The sequence below is a fragment of the Pelophylax lessonae genome (genome assembly GCF_965119305.1).
Source record: "Pelophylax lessonae genome assembly, chromosome: 1".
NCBI lineage: Eukaryota > Metazoa > Chordata > Amphibia > Anura > Ranidae > Pelophylax > Pelophylax lessonae.
The window spans coordinates 143,309,182-143,330,870 of NC_138768.1; the positions used below are offsets into that span (position 1 = coordinate 143,309,182).

The window sequence follows — 21,689 nt, forward strand, 5'->3', positions numbered from 1 at the left end:
ACCAGCCAATCTAGCGATGTTAGCGTTGCCAGTGGTGACCGCTGAAAGGATATCCCGCAGGGTGGGCTCCGAGTCAAGGGTCATGGAAGGGGAGGTAGGCCCCAACTGCAGCGCCGCTCCCGCCTCAGGGGGGGCCAAAGGCCCAGAGTCCAGCGACAGGAGAGGGCCAGCATCTCCCAAGTCCCCCGAGGTCATATCCACATCCCCCACATCAGCCTGACAGAGAGGGGGAGCGAGGTCTTTACCTGGAGGCTTTGCGAACAGGCGCTGTGCAGCCTCCTTCTGCTTCTCCTTTGCCGAGCGGGTCGCGGCGCCGCCATCTTGGCCGCCATGGTCCGCCGCCGAGCGGGACTTCGTGCCGCGGGAGGACATCCGTCCGGATGGAAATGGTGGCACGGTCGGCAAGCAGAGGATGTGGAGAGGTGATCCTGAAAGTTGCAGGTGAATCGGGCACAGGATGGCTGAGATCAGCAGGAGAATAGCAGGATACCAGCGGAGCTACTGTGGGACACGTCCGCTCACATCACTCGTCGGCCACGCCCCCCCTGAAATTATTTCCAGGGCTGAATTTTATTCCCAGTCCGGCCCTGCCTGCTGTTGCAGAACTACACATACCATGAGGCATTTTATAACTCTGACATTCACATACATGACTAGGCATGATGGGAATTGTAGTTCCTGAACAACTGGAGGGCCATAGTTTGGGAATCCCTGGCATAGAGGAAGTTACTGCTTTCTGTGTTTGACCCACTATTGAAGTGTGTCTCCTGGGACTAGTTGATGCCCTAGCTCCACAAAAAAGTAATATATACCCTTTTAACTGTGCTATTAATTCTACTATGCTAGAAAGATTGCAGTTCTCTCTTGGAAGAAGCCTACACCTCCCACTGCTCAGGCATGGAAAGCACTTATAAATAAAGCCACGTATGCCAGTAGGGGAATACCCAATACATTTGAGAAAGTATGAGGTGGATGGGCAAAGAGCACATCTACAGAGTCTGACTAGATTTGGTATACTGTATGTTATTGGCTCCTGGCAGTGGCCATTATGTACAGTATCTCACAAAAGTGAGTACACCCCTTACATTTTTGTAAATATTTTATATCTTTTCATGTGACAACACTGAAGAAATTACACTTTGCTACAATGTAAAGTAGTGAGTGTACAGCTTGTATAACAGTGTAAATTTGCTGTCCCCTCAACATAACTCAACACACAGCCATTAATGTCTAAACTGCTGGCAACAAAAGTGAGTACACCCCTAAGTGAAAATGTCCAAATAGGGCCCAAAGTGTCAATATTTTGTGTGGCCAACATTATTTTCCAGTGCTGCCTTAACCCTCTTGGGCATGGAGTTCATCAGAGCTTCACAGGTTGCCACTGGAGTCCTCTTCCACCCCTCCATGACGAGATCACAGAGCTGGTGGATGTTAGAGACCTTGCGCTCCTCCACCTTCCGTTTGAGGATGTCCCACAGATTCTCAATAGAGTTTAGATCTGGAGACATGCTTGGCCAGTCCATCACCTTTACCCTCAGAATCTTTAGCAAGGCAGTGGTCATCTTGGAGGTGTGTTTAGGGTGGTTATCATGTTGGAATTCTGCCCTGCGGCCCAGTCTCCGAAGGGAGGGGATCATGCTCTGCTTCAGTATGTCACAGTACATGCATCAAAAATCACCTATAAACCCACACACGGTGAGAAGTATACAGTGAACCTATGCGCTCAGGGGTATGATGTAAATAAAACTAAAATGCTGCTACTTATAGGAAAGAATATAGGATATGAAATTCCTTTTGGGCTGTTTTTTGGACTCTTATGAACTTTTATTGATGGATTTTTTAAGTTAATTGCAGATGAGCTGTGTGGTTTGTTTGCATTAATCAACACTTGCATGCATCTCTATAGAGGTGTACTGTGATTTTATGTTACCCTTGTAGTTTTGTGCTACTGGAGTTTTGTATTGTGTTCTTTATTGTAACATCTCTTTGAAATTTCATATTCTATATGTCACAGTAGATGTTGCCATTCATGGTTCCCTCATTGAACTGTAGCTCCCCAAAGCTGGCAACACTCATGCAGCCCCAGACCATGACACTCCCACCACCATTCATGACTGTAGGCAAGACACACTTGTCTTTGTACTCCTCACCTGGTTGCCACCACACATGCTTGACACCATCTGAACCAAATAAGTTTATTTTGGCCTCATCAGACCACAGGACAAAGTTCTAGTAATCCATGTCCTTATGGGCCATACACACTATAAGATTTTCTGAAGACTTTTTCCTTTAGATTTACCAAAACCATATAATATGAGGTCAGACCTAAACACTTTCAATTTGTATGCAATCCGGCAGGCCCTTGCACTACATAGAAAAGGTAAATCTGAAGGAAAAAGTCTTCAGAAAATCTTATAGTGTGTATGACCCTTTAGTCTGCTTGTCTTCAGCAAGCTGTTTGCAAGCTTTCTTGTGCATCATCTTTAGAAGACAGCCATGCAAACCAGTTTGATACTTAAGGCTCGTACACACGTAGCGATTGTCGGCCATAAATATTCGGCCACCGACCGATCTGCTGATTGTCGGCTTGTTAGTATGATGCTTCCGACAACCGACTGCGACTTTTCGGCCGAACAGAATCTGGTGTGCAGGCTTTAAAATTTTTTTTGGCCAACACCAGAACGGCCGATTGTTCCTCAGTCAGTACAGAATTCGGCCGACAAACAGCAGATGAGCAAGACTGGGCATGCTCAGAGAAGAAAAAACACACGGAAAGTAAACCATCACATGACATCACTTCTGCAGTCGGCTGTTGTTGGCCGACAAAATTCGTGTGCAGTCTTGAGCACTTTTCAACCGACAGGACAGCACCGGACAAAAGACGGCCGATCGTTCGGCCGACATTCGGTACGTGTGTACGGGGCTAAAGTGTGGCGTATGATCTGAGCACTGACAGGCTGACCCCCCACCCCTTCAACCTCTGCCGCAATGCTAGCAGCACTCATACGTCTATTCCCTAAGGATGACCTCTGGATATGATGCTGAGCACCCTTACTCAATTTCTTTGGTCAACCATGGAGAGGCCTGTTCTGGGTGGAACCTGTCCTGTTAAACCGCTGTATGGTCTTGGCCACCATGCTGCAGCTCAGTTTCAGAGTCTTGACACTCTTCTTATAGCCTAGGTTCACTTTATGTAGAACAACAATTCTTTTTTTCATATCCTCAGAGAGTTTGTTGCCATGAGGTGACATGTTGAACTTCCAGTGACCACTATGAAAGAGTAAAGCCCCGTACACACGTACTGATCGTCGGCCGACCGATCGGCCGTCTTTTGTCCAGGGCTGTCCTGTCCGCTGAAAAGTGCAAAAGACTGCACACGAATTTTGTCGGCCAACAACAGCCGACTGCAGAAGTGATGTCATGTGATGGTTAACTTTCCCTGTGTTTTTTCTTTTCTGAGCATGCCCAGTCTTGCAAATCTGCTGATTGTCGGTCAAATTCTGTACTGACTGGCGAACAATCGGCCGTTCTGGTGTCGGCATACAAAAATTTTAATGCTTGCACAACAGATTCTGCGCTGTCGGCTGTCGGAAGCATCATACTAACAAGCCTACAATCGGCCAATCGGTCGTCGGCCGAATATTTACGGCCGACAATCGGTACGTGTGTACGGGCCTTAAGTGCGATAACACCAAATTTAACACACCTGCTCCCCATTTACACCTGAGACCTTGTAACACCAATGAGTCACATGACACCAGGGAGGGAAATGGCTAATTGGGCCCAATTTGGACACCTTCACTTAGGGGTGTACTCACTTTTGTTGCCAGTGGTTTAGACATTAATGGCTGTGTGTTGAGTTATTTTGAGGGGACAGCAAATTTACACTGTTATACAAGCTCTACACTCACTACTTTACATTGTAGCAAAGTGTCATTTCTTCAGTGTTGTCACATGAAAAGATATAATAAAATATTTACAAAAATGTGAGGTGTGTACTCACTTTTGTGAGATACTATATATATATTTTTATTTTTTTGCGCTAAAAAACAAAAAAAAAGAACAATTTTTTTCACTTTATGCTATATAACATTCCCAAATAGTTTTTTCAAAATTTGTTTTTTTTTATACATTTAGGCCAATTTGTATTCTGCTACATATTTTTGGTAAAAAAATCCCAATAAGCGTATTTTAAATGGTTTGCGCAATAGTTATCGCGTCTACAAATTAGGGGAAAGATTTATGTCATTTTTATTTTTTATTTTTTTACTAGTAATGGCGGCGATTTTCGATTTTTAGTGGGACTGCGACATACAGATCTGACCCCTAACTGACTTTTTTTTACACTTTTAGGGGGACCAGTGACATTACTACAGTAATCAGTGCTAAAAAATATGCACTGTTTCTGTAATAATGACACTGGCAGGGAAGGGGTTAACCCAAGGGGCGATCAAAGGGTTAAAGTGTGAGCCTAGGGGAGTATTTTCTAACTGTGGGAGGCGGGCTTGTGGGGGAAGGATCACAGGCTCTCTGTGATCATTTCAGGGAGAAGAACGGTCAGCTGTGTTTACAACACGTTCTCTCTCAGCTGGGGGCATTGCGGGTGCCTGGCGGCAATTTTTTTTTTTTTTTAAAGCCCGTAGCGTGTGCAACACACTCAAAAGACTCCACCCGGTGCATAAAAAAGTGCACACACACAAGGTGAGAACACAAAAAAGCACAGGGTGTGCGAAATCGAATGGTCTTCCCTCCGAAGAGGTAGGACCCGAAACCTCAATCCCCCGGGGCGCAAGACTCCTGACAGGGACATAAGGTACTCATGGTCTGTCTGGCCGAAACCAGACAGACCCCGTTCTTCAGGGGGACTGCCGAAACAGCCCCCACCGAGTACTAAGTAGGGCTCCCCCGAAGGGAGACCCCATAGGAGAGGGCGAACTAAGCCAAAAGGCCATATCCACCCCCTCCCAAGACTTAAGGCTGGGCCCGAAGACCCACACACTCTCGTCGTGCAAATAAAGAAAAAAAGGTGAAAGTGCAGGTGACGGACTCCAAATAAAAAGACAGACAAACAAAAAGGTGGGGAAGGGGAGTGGGGAAAGTGCTTTGGTGCCATGTGAAGAACCAAGGCAGGCCTTCCAGCCGGAATAAAAAATTCCTCTGGTGCAAGCCAAAAGGCCTGTCCCAAGAGGCAGGTGTGAAAAAGGTGTGCATAGTGCAGTGACCAAGGTGCCAAAAGAACTCACAGCGAGCTGCCCCTCACCAGTGAGAAATTAAGGCACCCCTGGGCTGCCACCCCAGGGGCACTTACACTACGGGCTTTTTCTATCTCAGCCCCCCGGCCAGACCGAGCGTAGCCTATCCCCACCAGCACACCTCAGAACCTGGACAGCTTAGAGAGAGCTTACCTACAACTGGGGACAGGCCCACAAGCAAGCCAGATCAAAACCCAGGAGAGAAAGCCCTCCCCTCGCCATCCTGTTCCTCAGCCCATTACATCCAGGAGCAGTTCCACCGGGCTCACCCTCCAGACCGGCTTTCCTGCTCCCTTCAAACTGGTTAGGACAGTTCAACCCATTCGAATCAGAAGGCGGCGGGCCCCACATGCTTTCCCAGATGACCTACTTCCCATACCTCAATACTCAGAGCGCTCCGGGTTTCGGTCATACTGGTACTAGCTAAGGCCCATACCAACTGATAAGAACAGATACTACACTTGATCTTAGCCAAAAGGCCGAGAAGCGGCAATTGGTGCAGCCGGTCCTGTAGATCGTCATCCCCGAAGCCTAGTGGGGTCGGGCGCTTGCCGTAGGCGGTGCCCGCTCACCCCCAGGACTGCAAACCGCTGTACAGGTACGGAGATTCGCGCAGCCGAGCCAGCCTGCCGCAGTATATATGCGGCGGGCAGTCGGCAAACGGTTAAAGAAGTCGCTTGCAAGCCGTGCTGAAGTTGCGCTGTAGCGGGCGGCTTCAGAGTCGGTTGACTTTGACGCTGCCCCAGTGTGAACCGAGCCTTACTGTATATGTGTCTGTTTGAATTGATTGATTTATCACAGCGGTGAATCACATCCAAATACTGGGGGATGCCATGAATTGTGGACATTGTTTGAAATATCAATTTAGTGCACAAGAAGTTAAAGTATAACTAAAGGCAAACATTTTTTTCCTTTTGGATAGAGTGGAGAGCGATTAGAACCCCTGTTAGTTTTTATTACTGTCTGTGACCCCCATTGGGGGCATTCACTCTCTTTATTTTTCCTGTTATTGAAAGAGAAAGTAAAGATTTTTGGAACAGGAATAGAGGGAAAATCTTGTGTCGGAGGCACTAGTTCTGATGACACCTGGGGATTCCCCTTAGTTGGAGAGATTTCGCCTCACTTCCTGTTTTGGCTATGGGACAGGAAGTGAGGGGAACTTTCCCCTCACTTCCTGTTTTGGCTATGGGACAGGAAGTGAGGGGAACTTTCCCCTATGTGACACTGATGGCAAAAAAAAAGCAGACAGGGGTTATAACCCTCCTTTACGCTATCCAAAATGTGAAAAAAGAAAAGTTTCCCTTCAGTTTTAGTTACACAATAAAAGTACACCAAATTTCTGGCAGGATCAATAGGTATGTTTTTTTTTTTTTCTTGTAGAAACTGTTCTTAGCCTGGAAAAAAAGAAAACGCATGCAGCAATCACAGCTAAGGACTGGTAAGCTGAAATCTATGACATGATATGTCTCAGGTTTACAATAGACATACTATAATACTTTGAACTTCAGCTGCCCACAACAAAGATGGCCACTGTGGAATCTTATCACAACGTTTACTGGGCGCCTTCCATCCGGTAGAGCAGTGACGTGTTTCCGGCTCGGTCCTCGCCGGGCAGTGTGGAGTAGAGATGACTCGCTGGGCTCGTCCCGGTGGCAATGTGAACACTCCGAGCAGGAACCGCAAGCTGTGTGCGGCCACCCCCTGGGAAGATTTGAGGAAGGCCGGCCAGGAGAGGTGTGCCCAGCCGCCAAGGAAGAAGAAGAAGGAGGGCGGGTATGTCAACCAGGATGTCAATGGCTTCAACGCTGTGCAAAAGGAGCAGCGCCGGGAGGGCCGGAGACTGAAGAGACAGACCAGTAAGAGGAACAATATGGTGAGCAGAGCGGCCTGGGGGTGTAGGAGGCGGTGCTGCCCCCTTGTGCAGGATGATCGCCTCTGTCTGTATATGATGTGTGTGCCATCTGTGTCTCACTTTGTATGTGGTACCAGCCCAGGATGGATGGGGGGGGGGGGGGTGTACAGTGCAATCCCAGCAACTCCTCCATCACCTAAAGGAAAAGTAAGGCCCTACTTCTCTCCAGTATTGTCTCCATAGACTCCTTTCACACGGGCTTTCCGATCAGTCCATCTGTCAGTTTTTCAGGCGGACCTGATTGGATGCTCTGTGCAGCCCGATGGAGCAGCGGAGACATCTCAGCAGTCACCCGCTGCTATCCGATCCTGTCCATGAAATCCGGATGGATGGAAACCCTATTTTCCATCTGTCTGGAGGATCGGATTGGAGGAGAACGGACAGGCATGGAGGAGAGCGGAGATCTGACAGCTCCGTCTCTGCAAAGTAAGCAGAGAAAGCTGTCATCTGCCTGCTTAGCGAGGATCGCTGGATCGATCCCCGCTGAGCAAAACGGAATCCGCCGGGCGAAGCACCCGTGTCATAGGGCTCTTATTCTTTTTTTAAATCAGGAAGATGTTTATTGTATTAACCACTTCAACACCGGGCACTTTCACCCCCCTTCTTGCCCAGGCTAATTTTCAGCACTGTCACACAATTGCGCGGTCATGCAATGCTGTACCCAAATGACATTTTTTTACACAAATAGAGCTTTCTTTTGGTGGTATTTAACCACTTAAGCCCTGGAAGATTTTACCCCCTTCCTGACCAGGAGGTATTTTATGATTCGGCACTGCATGACTTTAACGGACAATTGCGCGGTCGTGCGATGCTGTACCCAAATGAAATTGACGTCCTTTTTTTCCCAGAAACAGAGCTTTCTTTTGGTGGTATTTGATCACCTGTGCGTTTTTTTTTTTTTTTTGATCATGCGCTATAAACAAAAAAAGAGCGACAATATTGCAAAAATATTTTTCACATTTTTTATAGGAAATCCCCCCCCCCCCCCCCCCCCCCCAAAATGTAAAAATCTAAATTTTTTTAATATTTTAGGCCAATTTGTTTTCTGCTACATATGTTTGTTAAAAAAATTGCAATAAGCGTATTTTGATTGGTTTGCGCAAAAGTTATCGCGTTTACTAACTAAGGGAAAGATTTTTGTCATTTTTATTTATTTATTTTTTTTTTTAACGAGTAATGGCGGCGATCTGCGATTTTTTTTTTTTTTTTTTTTTTTTTTTTTTTTTTTTTTTTTTTTTTTGCGACATTGCGGCGGACAGATTGGACCCTTGACTGACATTTTTGACACTTTTGGGGGTACCAGTGACATTACTACAGTAATCAGTGCTATACATATGCACTGTTACTGTAAAAATGACACTGGCAGGGAAGGGGTTAACTTTATTGGAGAAGGAGGGGTTAAGTGTGTCCCTAGGGGTGTGATTCTAACTGTAAAGGGATGTGGCTGTTTGTGTAACTACAGAGATATATGATCCTGCATAGCAGGACCGTATGATCTCTGCACTTACACAAGGGAGAATGACAGACGGCTTTGTTTACATTAGCCACCTGCCTTTCTCCCTCTGTAACGGAGGATCGCGAGTGATCGGCGGACATCGGGTCCGCCAGTCACACACGCGGGGATCACAGTGAGCGGGGGTGGGAGCGCGCCCCCTATTGGCTCGCAGGCAAGTGACGTACCCCTATGTCACTTTGCCTGCACGGGGCTGACCGCCGCAGTATATGTACTTGCGGCGGTCGGCAAGCGGTTAATCACTGCTGTTTTTTTATTTTTTACACAAAAAAAAGAGAAAATTAAAAAAAAAAAATTTCCTAATTTCTGTAAGTAAATTTTGTAAATAAGTAATTTTTCTCCTTCACTGATGTGCACTGATGAGGTGGCACAGCTGGGGTGGCAGTTATCGGCACTGATTAGTGGCACTAATAGGTGTCACTGGGCACTGATAGGTGGGCATTGATTGGGGTCACTGATGGGCATTGATTGGGGTCACTGATGTGCACTGTTTTTCCTTTACTGTAATCGGGGCACTGTTTACCTGTCCTGGACTCCCTTTTGAGGAGGAGCCGCTGATCGGCTGTCCTCTCCACACTCTCTGACAGTGTGAGGTGAGGAGCGCTGATAAATGGCACTTCCTCATTAACATGTGACCAGCTGTGATTGGACACATCTAATAACATGGGTAAAGAGCCACGTCATTGGCTCTTTACCAAGATCAGGGGTACGCCATGTCCTAGGAACATGGTGCGGCCACAATCACTGCACGCCCCCGCGGGCATGTGAGAGTGGCCGTTCTGGGGTGCCGTCATATGACGTCCTCCAAGATTGAGAGCTGCTCCGCCGTCATTTGATGGTGGGCGGGCGGCAAGTAATTATTGGTAACATATCAGTCCAACATAATACTGTAAAAATAAGAAAAAAGAAAGCACTTCCGTTCACATAGCCAGGAGTATTGATGGCAGAGACAGTAACAACCATATATATCTATTTCCTCAGATTTATGAAAGGACCCATATTCAGCTGTCAGCAGGCTAAGGTTTGCTATTGGTTGATGTCACTCAGCTGTTCCAGACTCTGGAGGGATCCTGGCTTTAATGTCAGCATCTGCCCTGATACCTGAACCAGCAACTGTCTCAGCCTATCAGAGCTCCCGCCCCCTTTGAAAGCCCAGTACTCCGCTAACAGTCACCAGCGACTGAGCTATGAGCGGGCTTTGATCTCTCAGGTCTTTGAAGCTGTGAGGACAGATGCAGCATCGGGCCGCCCTGCACATTACACCAACTTTTTTGTGTAAATGAGACCCATAGAAAACAGTTGTTTCTAGTGCAGAAAAACACAGGTCTGCAAATGGTGTGAACTGGTCCTTAAAGCGGAGCTCCAGACTTCTTCAGAAATATATACAGTGGATATAAAAAGTCTACACACCCCTGTTAAAATGTCAGGTTTCTGTGATGTGAAAAAATGAGACAAAGATAAATAATTTCAGAACTTTTTCCACCTTTTAATGTGACCTATAAACTGTATAACTCAGTTGAACAACAAACTGAAATCTTTTAGGATGAGGGAAGTAAAAATAAAAAATGATAATAATATGGTTGCAGAATTGTGCACACCCTTAAACGAATACTTTGTTGAAGCACCTTTTGATTTTTGTTACAGCACTCAGTATTTTTGTGTATGAGTCTATCAGCATGGCACATCTTAACTTGGCAATATTTGCCCACTCTTCTTTGCAAAAACACTCAAAATCTGTCAGTTTCCATCCGACCGCCCCATAGAGAAGAGTTGGCTGTGTCCACTCTGCATAGCGGACACGGACCTGTCATCCGCCTGCTCAGTGGGGATCAGTGGAGGGATCCCCTGCTGAGCAGGCAGATCCACTTGATGGATTCCACTCCATTTGAAAGGGGCTCCTGATTTGCAAAACTATCCCAAGGGCACAGACTGGGCCAATTTATCAAAAATATAGTAAAGAAAACAGGAGCACAGTGGAGATGTTGATCATGGTAACAGTAAGATGTCTTCTTTCATTAGTCGGACAAAACCTAAATGGATCTTCTTTGCAGCCAACAAGTATTTGGTGTACATGTGTGACATGTGTCCCTTTTTATATTTTCCAGGTCTGTTTCCACTGTCGCAAACCTGGCCATGGCATGGCTGACTGCTCTGAGGCTTTGAGATGTCAGGAGATGGGTACAGGAATCTGCTTTCGATGTGGATCCACAGAACATGAAATCAACAAATGCAGAGCCAAAGTGGATCCAGCTCTTGGTACATGTGAGGGTTATTTCTTGGGAATGTCCTCTGTTTTTTTTTTTTTTTTTTTTTTTTTAAATGAGGCACCAATGGTGTTAGTATATTTTTCCATTAGTTAGCATTAGAATATAATCAGTGACTTTACCGAGCTGATATAATGTCTTTAAATGAGAGCTGTCTGTGAGGGTTCTCATTAATGCATGTCATGGTTTAACTCCTAGCAGTTGGTCACATTTAGTTGGACTTTTTCTATAATGTTTAAGATATTTCATTTTATCCAAGCCACTTTTTCAGTTCTAACAAGTGTCAGCAAAAAATACATGACCATCAAACAGAGGGGAGAAGTATAAAACAGAGTAATGTAGTCATCTCATTTGCAACTGAGGTGTCAGAACTCAAAAGGGTCTGTTACCAACATTACATTCCTGTATCTTTCAGGCCCAGTGATACATTTAGACAGAAGATGGTACATCTAAAACACTCAACAACCAAATACAAGTATATGTATTTAGTGAGAAATGCAAAGACCTGTACATTGGGGAAAATAAAGCAGCCTATTCTACAGGTCAAGACTCAGCAGTTTTTCTTCCCCTAAAGGAGATATGTCACGCTGTTTGCACAGCAATTTTTCAAATGCATTTTTTTTTTTGTAAAAAAATACACTTTAATCAATTTTAATGTAAAAAAAAAACACCATAAATAACCCTATTTTTTGGTAGAATATAAATGTGTTCTGCTGAGTAAATAAATACCAAACATGTTACGCGCAAAAATACGGTAATTAAAAAACTCTCCATATGCGACGCTTTAAAATTTTTAACAGGTTACAAGTTTAGAGTTAGAGGAGGTCTAGTGCTTGAATTATTGCTCTCGCAGTAACGTTTGCAGCGATACCTCATATGTGTGGTCTGAACATGGTTTACAAATGCGGTGCATCCTACAAATGCTTTTTCTCTACGTGCGAGCACAAGGGCACTGGGGCGCTTTATTAAAAAAAAATATATATATGTTATTTATTTTATTTTTAGACCGTCTGTTAATTTTTTTTTTTTTTTATTGCTTTTATTTCTATTACAAGAAAAGTAAACATCCCTTGTACTAAGAATAAGACGTGGCAGGTCATCTTTATGGAGACATCTTGAGTCAATAAGACAGAAGATATCTCATCTCCTCTTCCCTGGAAAAAAAAAACAAAACCTCGATCTCTGCTTTACAACTGCCAGCCACGGAAGTGACGTCATGACGTTGCTTCCGACATCCAGGATCATAGAGATGGCCAGGGACCATTCAGTCAACAGCCAGCTCTATTGTATTCCGCCGCCAGATCTGTTCTCTGGGGCTCTGATCGCACGAGAGAGGCACTGGAAGGAGACAGCGGGGACATCCCCTCCTCCTGCTTGTAAAAGCAATCCAGCGGCTCATGAGCTGCTAGGATTGCTTTTACAAGCTAGGGAATCGCTGGGTAAAAACAAAAATATCTGGATAATGCCTGTAGCTATAGGCATTATCCAGATATCACCACTTCAATTCCAGTACATCATTTGACAGCCTTTCGACGTCAAGTGGTTACACAGCTTGGGATTTATTTACTAAAACTGGAGAGGGCACAATTTGGTGCAACTCTGCATAGGAACCAATCGGCTTCCAGGTTTTAGCCCCCGTTTACACTGAACACAGCATTGAAATTGTGTGACTTCATTGGAACTCGCATGATTTCAAAGCCACATTTCAGTCCGACTTTGGGGGCGACTTGAAGGACATCTGTGCGGGTTGCACAGATGTCTATTAAAGTTGCCCGTGAAGTCGCCAAAAGTAGTGCAGGAACTACTTTCAGAAATTAGTGCGGTGCTGCAAAGTCAGCGTTACACCGATTGGGACTCTCCCATTGCTGGCAAATAGGCTGACAGGTCAAATCGCATGTCAAATTGCGCCGACGTGAATAGGGGCTCATTGCCAAAACTTAATTGAACAAGCTGATCTTAGATGCTGATTGGCTACCACGCACAGCTGCACCAAATTCTGAGTTCTCCAGTCTTAGTAATTTACCCCCATCTGTCTTCCACATATCTCATTTTAACATCTCTACCCTGAAGTTTTGACAACAATAAACACATTTACCATGTAAGTCGATGTATTAATATCCAGGAAGCCTTCCTGACACCAAGGAGGATGATATGTGACTAGAACAGGATGGTCCTACAACTTTCACACCTCCCATCCTGTTCTTGGTGAATCAACATCTGCCTTTCCATAGTAATTGGATGAAGGTGTCTGTGCTACCATATGGGTGTAAGTGCTGATGTATATTTCCTGACATCTCATTGGAACTAAATAAGTGGCATGGGTAGTCTGCATAATGTCTTTAATGTTATAGAACAGGGGTCCTCAAACTACGGCCCGCCAGGTCCTGAACCCATAAAATAATAACTGCGCTAAGCCTAAGAATACAAGCAGCAGCTGTAGTGGGAGTCACTAAAATCAGATATGTAAAGAGAGAGCTGCGCTAAACTGATATGCCTGCTGGATAAACAGGAAAAACAAACCACATAAACTAGAATAAACCGGTATATGGCAAATCAATCAAATATCGATGGTAACCATTAGATTGATGCAATAATAAATACAAAAGTCCAAAAAAGGAGAATGGTTAAGCAAAGAAGGTGTCCAGTGTGGAAAGGAAATCCTTCACCGCTATTATGTGCACATATCCACAATCCGTGCCGCACACATAGGTCTCACACCGGGCTTACCAGAGCTCAATGGGAAATGAGCATATCACACATTCCATCCACTGTGTAAACTGGCCGGTAGCAAAGGGACCCAATCAGCGTAGCAGGGAAGCCTCACTGTGTCACTGCCTCTACCTCCACGATACAAGCGCTCCAAATGGATGCAATCACCCCACAGCGATCCTCGAACCCAGTGAAGGAAGGGGAGCACAATAGCGTATTACGTATAGGCAGTTTATTAAAGTAATGGTTAAAAACACTTACATGAAAACAGGATTACAAGCGCTTGTAACAAGATAACCCGCTGCCGCCCGACTTCCGGGTTGCGTCGTGGTGACGTCAGCACGCCTTCCCTACGCGTTTCGTGATACCTCATGTCTTCCTGGGGATGCGGGCGGCGCGCTGACGCACCACTTAAATAGTAAACAAACAGGCCGCCTACCCCTGTGTCACCCGAAGCAAGCGCCGCCATCTTGACTAAGGGAACTGCCAGACCAACGGAAGCCCCAATGGTCAAAACAAATGGGTCATAGCTGAAAGTTCAAAGCGGCTGAATCTCAAGGCGGGAGACACCGAGAGAGGCCACCCCACTCACAAACCCACATGCTATAAAACGACAAATCATATTTAAAAACAAGTGTCGAATTACCAATGATGCTGTACAAATGATTAAATAAAAGCAGACAAGGTAACAAATACACATTTAACAGATGTATGGACACCGCGCTACCAGGTGACAACCCGGAAGCCAGTTACACCATCTTAAGTCCTGGAAGGCATGTTAAATTCATGCTTAAATTCAGCAAAGAGTCTAATAAGCAAAATGCCGTTAGACATGAAAGTCACCGGATGATATAGTAACTTCAATAAATAAATACAAAAACCTCATATGCAAAGTGCCGATAAAAAATAGGTAAATGTATAAAACATAAAATTTTATATTTTATAACAGGGGCATAAAAAATTTACCCCGGGGCATACTAGTATTAACCAATGTGCGATATATAAAAAATACTAATAATTAAAAGAACACGCAGGCGTGAACTAAACTGCGTAATTTAAAAAAATGGCCAATCTAATGTAAGGCCAATAAGCCTGGCCAAATTGCAGCATCATAGATAAACGATACCCATTATTCAATTGGTATAAATAAATATAGAAGATAATTCATCACATTAATAAAACAATAAATACAGTAAAAAGGAAGGAAGCTAAAAAGCTGACCCCCTCACAGTGGAATATCTTATCAGTAATAATAAAGGTGTGTGCTGAATCCCTACAGAACAGAGACACGGACGGGAAGGGTTCATGAATTATCAATAAACGCATTCACGTCCGTGTCAATGTTGAGTCCGAAAGGGGTGAAGGTCCTGATCTTGTAGATCCAGGACATCTCAAGCCTCGAAAGCCCTCTCACAAAAGGCTCCCCTCTCCAATGGGGAGAGAATTTATCAATTCCAACAAAAATTGTGCCTCGGGGATCCTTATTATGCTTGATGCGATAATGGTTGGAAACAGAGTGTTTCCTGAAGCCCTTCTTGATATTTGCTATGTGTTCATTGCAGCGGATGTAAAACGCTCTCTTGGTCCTGCCAATATATTGCAGGCCGCACGGACACTGCAACAAATATACTACACCTGTTGTTGAACAAGAGATACAAGGCTTGATGGGAAATTTAATGCCCAGACTTGTAGACAGAATTTCTCTAGTGTTCCTCTGCTTACACGCATTATAAAAACACGTCTGGCAGCGGTTGCATTTGTAATAACCCTTAAGCTGGTTAAAGAAAGTTGGCTTCGGCTCGGGAGGGTCTAAAATATTTGGAGCCAACTTATCCCGCAACGTGGTGGCACCTCTGAAAATGACTTTAGGTTTTTCAGGCAGTACCTCTCTTAGGGTCCTATCATTTTTCACAATGTGCCAATGGCGTTCTATGATATTTTTAATATTTCTGTGTTGCGTAGAATAAGTAGTTACAAAAGGGGCAGTGTAAGAAGACTGCACACTGGCCGGCCTGGTGGTATTAGAGAGCATACTGGACCTATCCATGGCCTCAACTTTCTCAAGAGCATCGGTCAGGAAAGGCCTATCGTAGCCCTTGTCTAAAAAACGGTCAGTGAGGACCTGGGCCTGACGCACAAAGTCCTCATGATTGGTGCAGTTTCTTTTGAGCCGCAGTTTATTTACGCCTGCGTGTTCTTTTAATTATTAGTATTTTTTATATATAGCACATTGGTTAATACTAGTATGCCCCGGGGTAAATTTTTTATGCCCCTGTTATAAAATATAAAATTTTATGTTTTATACATTTACCTATTTTTTATCGGCACTTTGCATATGAGGTTTTTGTATTTATTTATTGAAGTTACTATATCATCCGGTGACTTTCATGTCTAACGGCATTTTGCTTATTAGACTCTTTGCCGAATTTAAGCATGAATTTAACATTCCTTCCAGGACTTAAGATGGTGTAACTGGCTTCCGGGTTGTCACCTGGTAGCGCGGTGTCCATACATCTGTTTAATGTGTATTTGTTACCTTGTCTGCTTTTATTTAATCATTTGTACAGCATCATGGGTAATTCGACACTTGTTTTTAAATATGATTTGTCGTTTTATAGCATGTGGGTTTGTGAGTGGGGTGGCCTCTCTCGGTGTCTCCCGCCTTGAGATTCAGCCGCTTTGAACTCTCAGCTATGACCCATTTGTTTTGACCATTGGGGCTTCCGTTGGTCTGGCAGTACCGGGGTAGGCGGCCTTTCTGTTTAGTTGTTTACTATTTAAGTGGTGCGTCAGCGTGCCGCCCGCATCCCCAGGAAGACGTGAGGTATCACGAAACGTGTAGGGAAGGCGTGCTTACGTCACCACGACGCAACCCGGAAGTCGGGCGGCAGCGTGTTATCTTGTTACCAGCGCTTGTAATCCTGTTTTCATGTAAGTGTTTTTAACCGTTACTTTAATAAACTGCCTATACCTACTACGCTATTGTGCTCCCCTTCCTTCACTGGGTTCGAGGATCGCTGTGGGGTGATTGCATCCATTTGGAACGTTTGTATCGTGGAGGTAGAGGCAGTGACACAGTGAGGCTTCCCTGCTACGCTGATTGGGTCCCTTTGCTACCGGCCAGTTTACACAGTGGATGGAATGTTTGATATGCTCATTTCCCATTGAGCTCTGGTAAGCCTGGTGTGAGACCTATGTGTGCGGCACGGATTGTGGATATGTGCACATAATGTGTAAAGTGCAGAGAGAGGTTGTAAACGGCGCTACCTTTGTGCAATTAAAAGAGATAAAGTGCATACATTTGCTATCAAAGAAATGTTATAAAAGGGGTGTCCCATAAACCAAAAAAAGGTTTAAATAATATATATGCTATATATCAAGTGGGTTCAAGTCAGAAAAGAACCAATTTCCTAATCCGTGATAAATAAAACCCAAAAAGTGCTGAAGTGCAATAAATACATTTAATAACATAGACAGTGTTTTTATTGTGATGTACAAATAATGAAAATCAATCCAGTGTAGAAATAAGCTCAAATGTTAGTGACATTCCTGGCACTGTTTACTGCTGAAAGTGCAACATGCCAGTAGAGAACAAATAAGTGAAGTGGAAGTGATAAGTGTTACCAGGGAAAAATCCCTTAGAATGAAAAAAAGAAAAAAATGAAATAAAATGTCAGCTGCAATCACCCGTGTGACCACTAGGTGTCGCGCTGTAAATACAACCTGCCTTGTACGGAAGTTTAGGCAAGAATGGATCTCCAAGGGTCCCCCTCCACAATCAAAGCAACAGTTGGCGTGTTTCCATATGAAGAGAAAGAAGAGGGGAGCCTCATGAAGTATCAAACCGTGCAAATAAAGAAAGAACGTAGCATCCACTCACTGTGTAAAACCGTGATAGCTGCCTCGGATCAGTAGTACTCGCCAGGAAGCTTCCGCGTTCCACGGCGGTGGAAATCTCAAAACCGGAAGTGACGCTGTGACGCAATGGACCCACCCTACGCGTTTCGTCATCGACGTCTGCTGGAGCGGCGTCACCACGGTTTTGAGATTTCCACCGCCGTGGAACGCGGAAGCTTCCTGGCGAGTACTACTGATCCGAGGCAGCTATCACGGTTTTACACAGTGAGTGGATGCTACGTTCTTTATTTGCACGGTTTGATACTTCATGAGGCTCCCCTCTTCTTTCTCTTCATATGGAAACACGCCAACTGTTGCTTTGATTGTGGAGGGGGACCCTTGGAGATCCATTCTTGCCTAAACTTCCGTACAAGGCAGGTTGTATTTACAGCGCGACACCTAGTGGTCACACGGGTGATTGCAGCTGACATTTTATTTAATTTTTTTCTTTTTTTCATTCTAAGGCTCCATGCACACAGGGCGTCATAAAAACGTGCTCCAAAGCTGTTTACATAACGCCGGGAAACAGCAGCTGTAAAAACGTGCTTTCAGTAGCTTTTTCTACTAGCGTTATTGCACGTTTGGCCACAGTAGCTGTTAGCAGCGTTTTTTCTGCCTCCATTCAAAATCAATGGTTCCCTATGGGAGCCTATTGATTTGAATGGAAGTCACACCGCAGGTCGCATCAAGGTGATCCGACTTGCGGTGCGACCTGCACTGTGAGAATCTTGAGGGGGAACTCCACGCCAAAATGGGGAAAAAAACGGCGTGGGGTTCCCCCCCAGGTTCCAAACCAGGCCCTTCGGGTCTGGTATGGAATTTGAGGGTAGCCCCGCGCCGAAAAAACGGCGTGGGGTCCCCCCCAAATCCATACCAGACTCTTATCCGAGCATGCAGTCCGGCATGCCAGGAAAGGGGAGGGGACGAGCGAGCGGCCCCACCCCCCCTGGATCTTACCAGGCCACACGCCCTCAACATGGGGGGGGTGTGGGTGCTTTGGGGCAGGGGGGGCTCTGCACCCCGCACCTCAAAGCACCTTGCCCCCATGTTGATGAGGACAAGGGCCTCATCCCCACAACCCTGGCCGGTGGTTGTGGGGGTCTGCGGGCAGGGGGCTCATCGGAATCTGGAAGCCCCCTTTAACAAGGGGGCCCCCCCAGATCCCGGACCCCCTCCCTATGTGAATGGGTATGGGGTAGACTGTACCCCTACTCATTCACCCCATAAAATGCAGTGTATGGAAATAACGACAGGAGACGTTTTGGAAAATTTATTAAAAATCTTCATCCGACTCTTGTCCTCTCCGGGGGTCTTCTCCACTCCGAGGGTCTTCTGCTCTTTTGCTGTCCGCCCTTCTTGTCTTCTCCTCTCCGGGGGTCTTCTGCTGTCTTCTCCTCTCTGGGGGTCTTCTGCTGTCTTCTCTCTGAGGGTCTTCTGCTCTTTTGCTGTCCGCCCTTCTTGTCTTCTCCTCTCCGGGGGTCTTCTGCTGTCTTCTCCTCTCCGGGGGTCTTCTGCTGTCTTCTCCTCTCCGAGGGTCTTCTGCTGTCCGCCCTTCTGCTGTCCAATCTTCTTGTCTTCTCCTCTCCGGTCTTCTGCTCTTTTGCTGTCGGCTGTCCTTCTTCCTCCGGTCCTCCTCCGACGACGTCTTCAGCGATTATGCCGGCCTCTGGTCTCCGCAGCTTATTATATAGCCATTAGGGGCGTGGCCGCCAGATGACGTCATCGGGAGACCACGCCCCCTTGTGTCACAGATGACGTCATCTGTGACACAAGGGGGCGTGGTCTCCCGATGACGTCATCTGGCGGCCACGCCCCTAATGGCTATATAATAAGCTGCGGAGACCAGAGGCCGGCATAATCGCTGAAGACGTCGTCGGAGGAGGACCGGAGGAAGAAGGACAGCCGACAGCAAAAGAGCAGAAGACCGGAGAGGAGAAGACAAGAAGATTGGACAGCAGAAGGGCGGACAGCAGAAGACCCTCGGAGAGGAGAAGACAGCAGAAGACCCCCGGAGAGGAGAAGACAGCAGAAGACCCCCGGAGAGGAGAAGACAAGAAGGGCGGACAGCAAAAGAGCAGAAGACCCTCGGAGAGAAGACAGCAGAAGACCCCCGGAGAGGAGAAGACAAGAAGGGCGGACAGCAAAAGAGCAGAAGACCCTCGGAGTGGAGAAGACCCCCGGAGAGGACAAGAGCCGGATGAAGATTTTTAATAAATTTTCCAAAACGTCTCCTGTCGTTATTTCCATACACTGCATTTTATGGGGTGAATGAGTAGGGGTACAGTGTACCCCATACCCATTCACATAGGGAGGGGGTCCGGGATCTGGGGGGGCCCCCTTGTTAAAGGGGGCTTCCAGATTCCGATGAGCCCCCTGCCCGCAGACCCCCACAACCACCGGCCAGGGTTGTGGGGATGAGGCCCTTGTCCTCATCAACATGGGGGCAAGGTGCTTTGAGGTGCGGGGTGCAGAGCCCCCCCTGCCCCAAAGCACCCACACCCCCCCCATGTTGAGGGCGTGTGGCCTGGTATGATCCAGGGGGGGTGGGGCCGCTCGCTCGTCCCCTCCCCTTTCCTGGCATGCCGGACTGCATGCTCGGATAAGAGTCTGGTATGGATTTGGGGGGGACCCCACGCCGTTTTTTCGGCGCGGGGCTACCCTCAAATTCCATACCAGACCCGAAGGGCCTGGTTTGGAACCTGGGGGGGAACCCCACGCCGTTTTTTTCCCCATTTTGGCGTGGAGTTCCCCCTCAAGATTCTCACAGTGCAGGTCGCACCGCAAGTCGGATCACCTTGATGCGACCTGCGGTGTGACTTCCATTCAAATCAATAGGCTCCCATAGGGAACCATTGATTTTGAATGGAAGAAAAAAAACGTATAACGTGGCTTAACGCACGTTAAGCAACGTTATGAAGCCTTATGGAGCCTTTAGCAGCGTCAGACGTTTTTTGCAGCTTGACGCTGGAGCTCCTGAACCCACAGTTCCTGGGTTTTTTTTGGAGCTGTAAAACGCCTATTCCACTTGGAGCTCCTAAAAGCTCTATGTGTGCATGAGGCCATAGAATAACATGGATGGGCGTTCTGCAGCTGCAAAAAAAAACGTCTGACGCTGCTAACAGCAGCTGTAAAAACGTCCAGTGTGCATGAGGCCTAAGGGATTTTTCCCTGGTAACACTTATCACTTCCACTTCACTTATTTGTTCTCTACTGGCATGTTGCACTTTCAGCAGTAAACGGTGCCAGGAATGTCACTAACATTTGAGCTTATTTCTACACTGGATTGATTTTCATTATTTGTACATCACAATAAAAACACTGTCTATGTTATTAAATTTATTTATTGCACTTCAGCACTTTTTGGGTTTTATTTATCACGGATTAGGAAATTGGTTCTTTTCTGACTTGAACCCACTTGATATATAGCATATATATTATTTAAACCTTTTTTTGGTTTATGGGACACCCCTTTTATAACATTTCTTTGATAGCAAATGTATGCACTTTATCTCTTTTAATTGCACAAAGGTAGCGCCGTTTACAACCTCTCTCTGCACTTTACACATATCCTGACCCCTCTTGGGGTTTTGGTTGTTGGCCGCTTACACCTGTCAGTCTCTCACGCTTCACCGCACACTCCATAGCGCTGGTCATTTTTTGCCTTTACATGTGCACATAATAGCGGTGAAGGATTTCCTTTCCACACTGGACACCTTCTTTGCTTAACCATTCTCCTTTTTTGGACTTTTTATTTGATGGACTTTTGTATTTATTATTGCATCAATCTAATGGTTACCATCGATATTTGATTGATTTGCCATATACTGGTTTATTCTAGTTTATGTGGTTTGTTTTTCCTGTTTATCCAGCAGGCATATCAGTTTAGCGCAGCTCTCTCTTTACATATCTGATTTTAGTGACTCCCACTACAGCTGCTGCTTGTATTCTAATGCCCCATACACACGTGCAGATTATCTGCAGACTTTTGTCTGCAGACTTACCAAAACCATATAATATGAGGTCAAACCTAAACACTTTCAATTTGTATGCAATCCGGCAGGCCCTTGCACTACATAGAAAAGGTAAGTCTGCAGACAAAAGTCTGCAGATAATCTGCACGTGTGTATGGGGCATTAGGCTTA

General features: G+C 45.8%; 1 protein-coding gene across 1 annotated transcript in view; it reads left to right on the forward strand.

Annotated features, from left to right (window-relative positions):
* The first annotated feature begins 6,840 nt into the window (after positions 1–6,840).
* Positions 6,841–21,689, forward strand: part of ZCCHC9 (zinc finger CCHC-type containing 9) — a 23,950-nt gene continuing 9,101 nt past the window's right edge. Inside the window, exons 1-2 of the mRNA XM_082243210.1 lie at positions 6,841–7,125; positions 10,783–10,933. Of these exons, the coding sequence (XP_082099336.1) occupies positions 6,880–7,125; positions 10,783–10,933 (397 nt within the window). The 5' untranslated portion in view covers positions 6,841–6,879. The remainder of the gene's footprint in view (positions 7,126–10,782; positions 10,934–21,689) is intronic.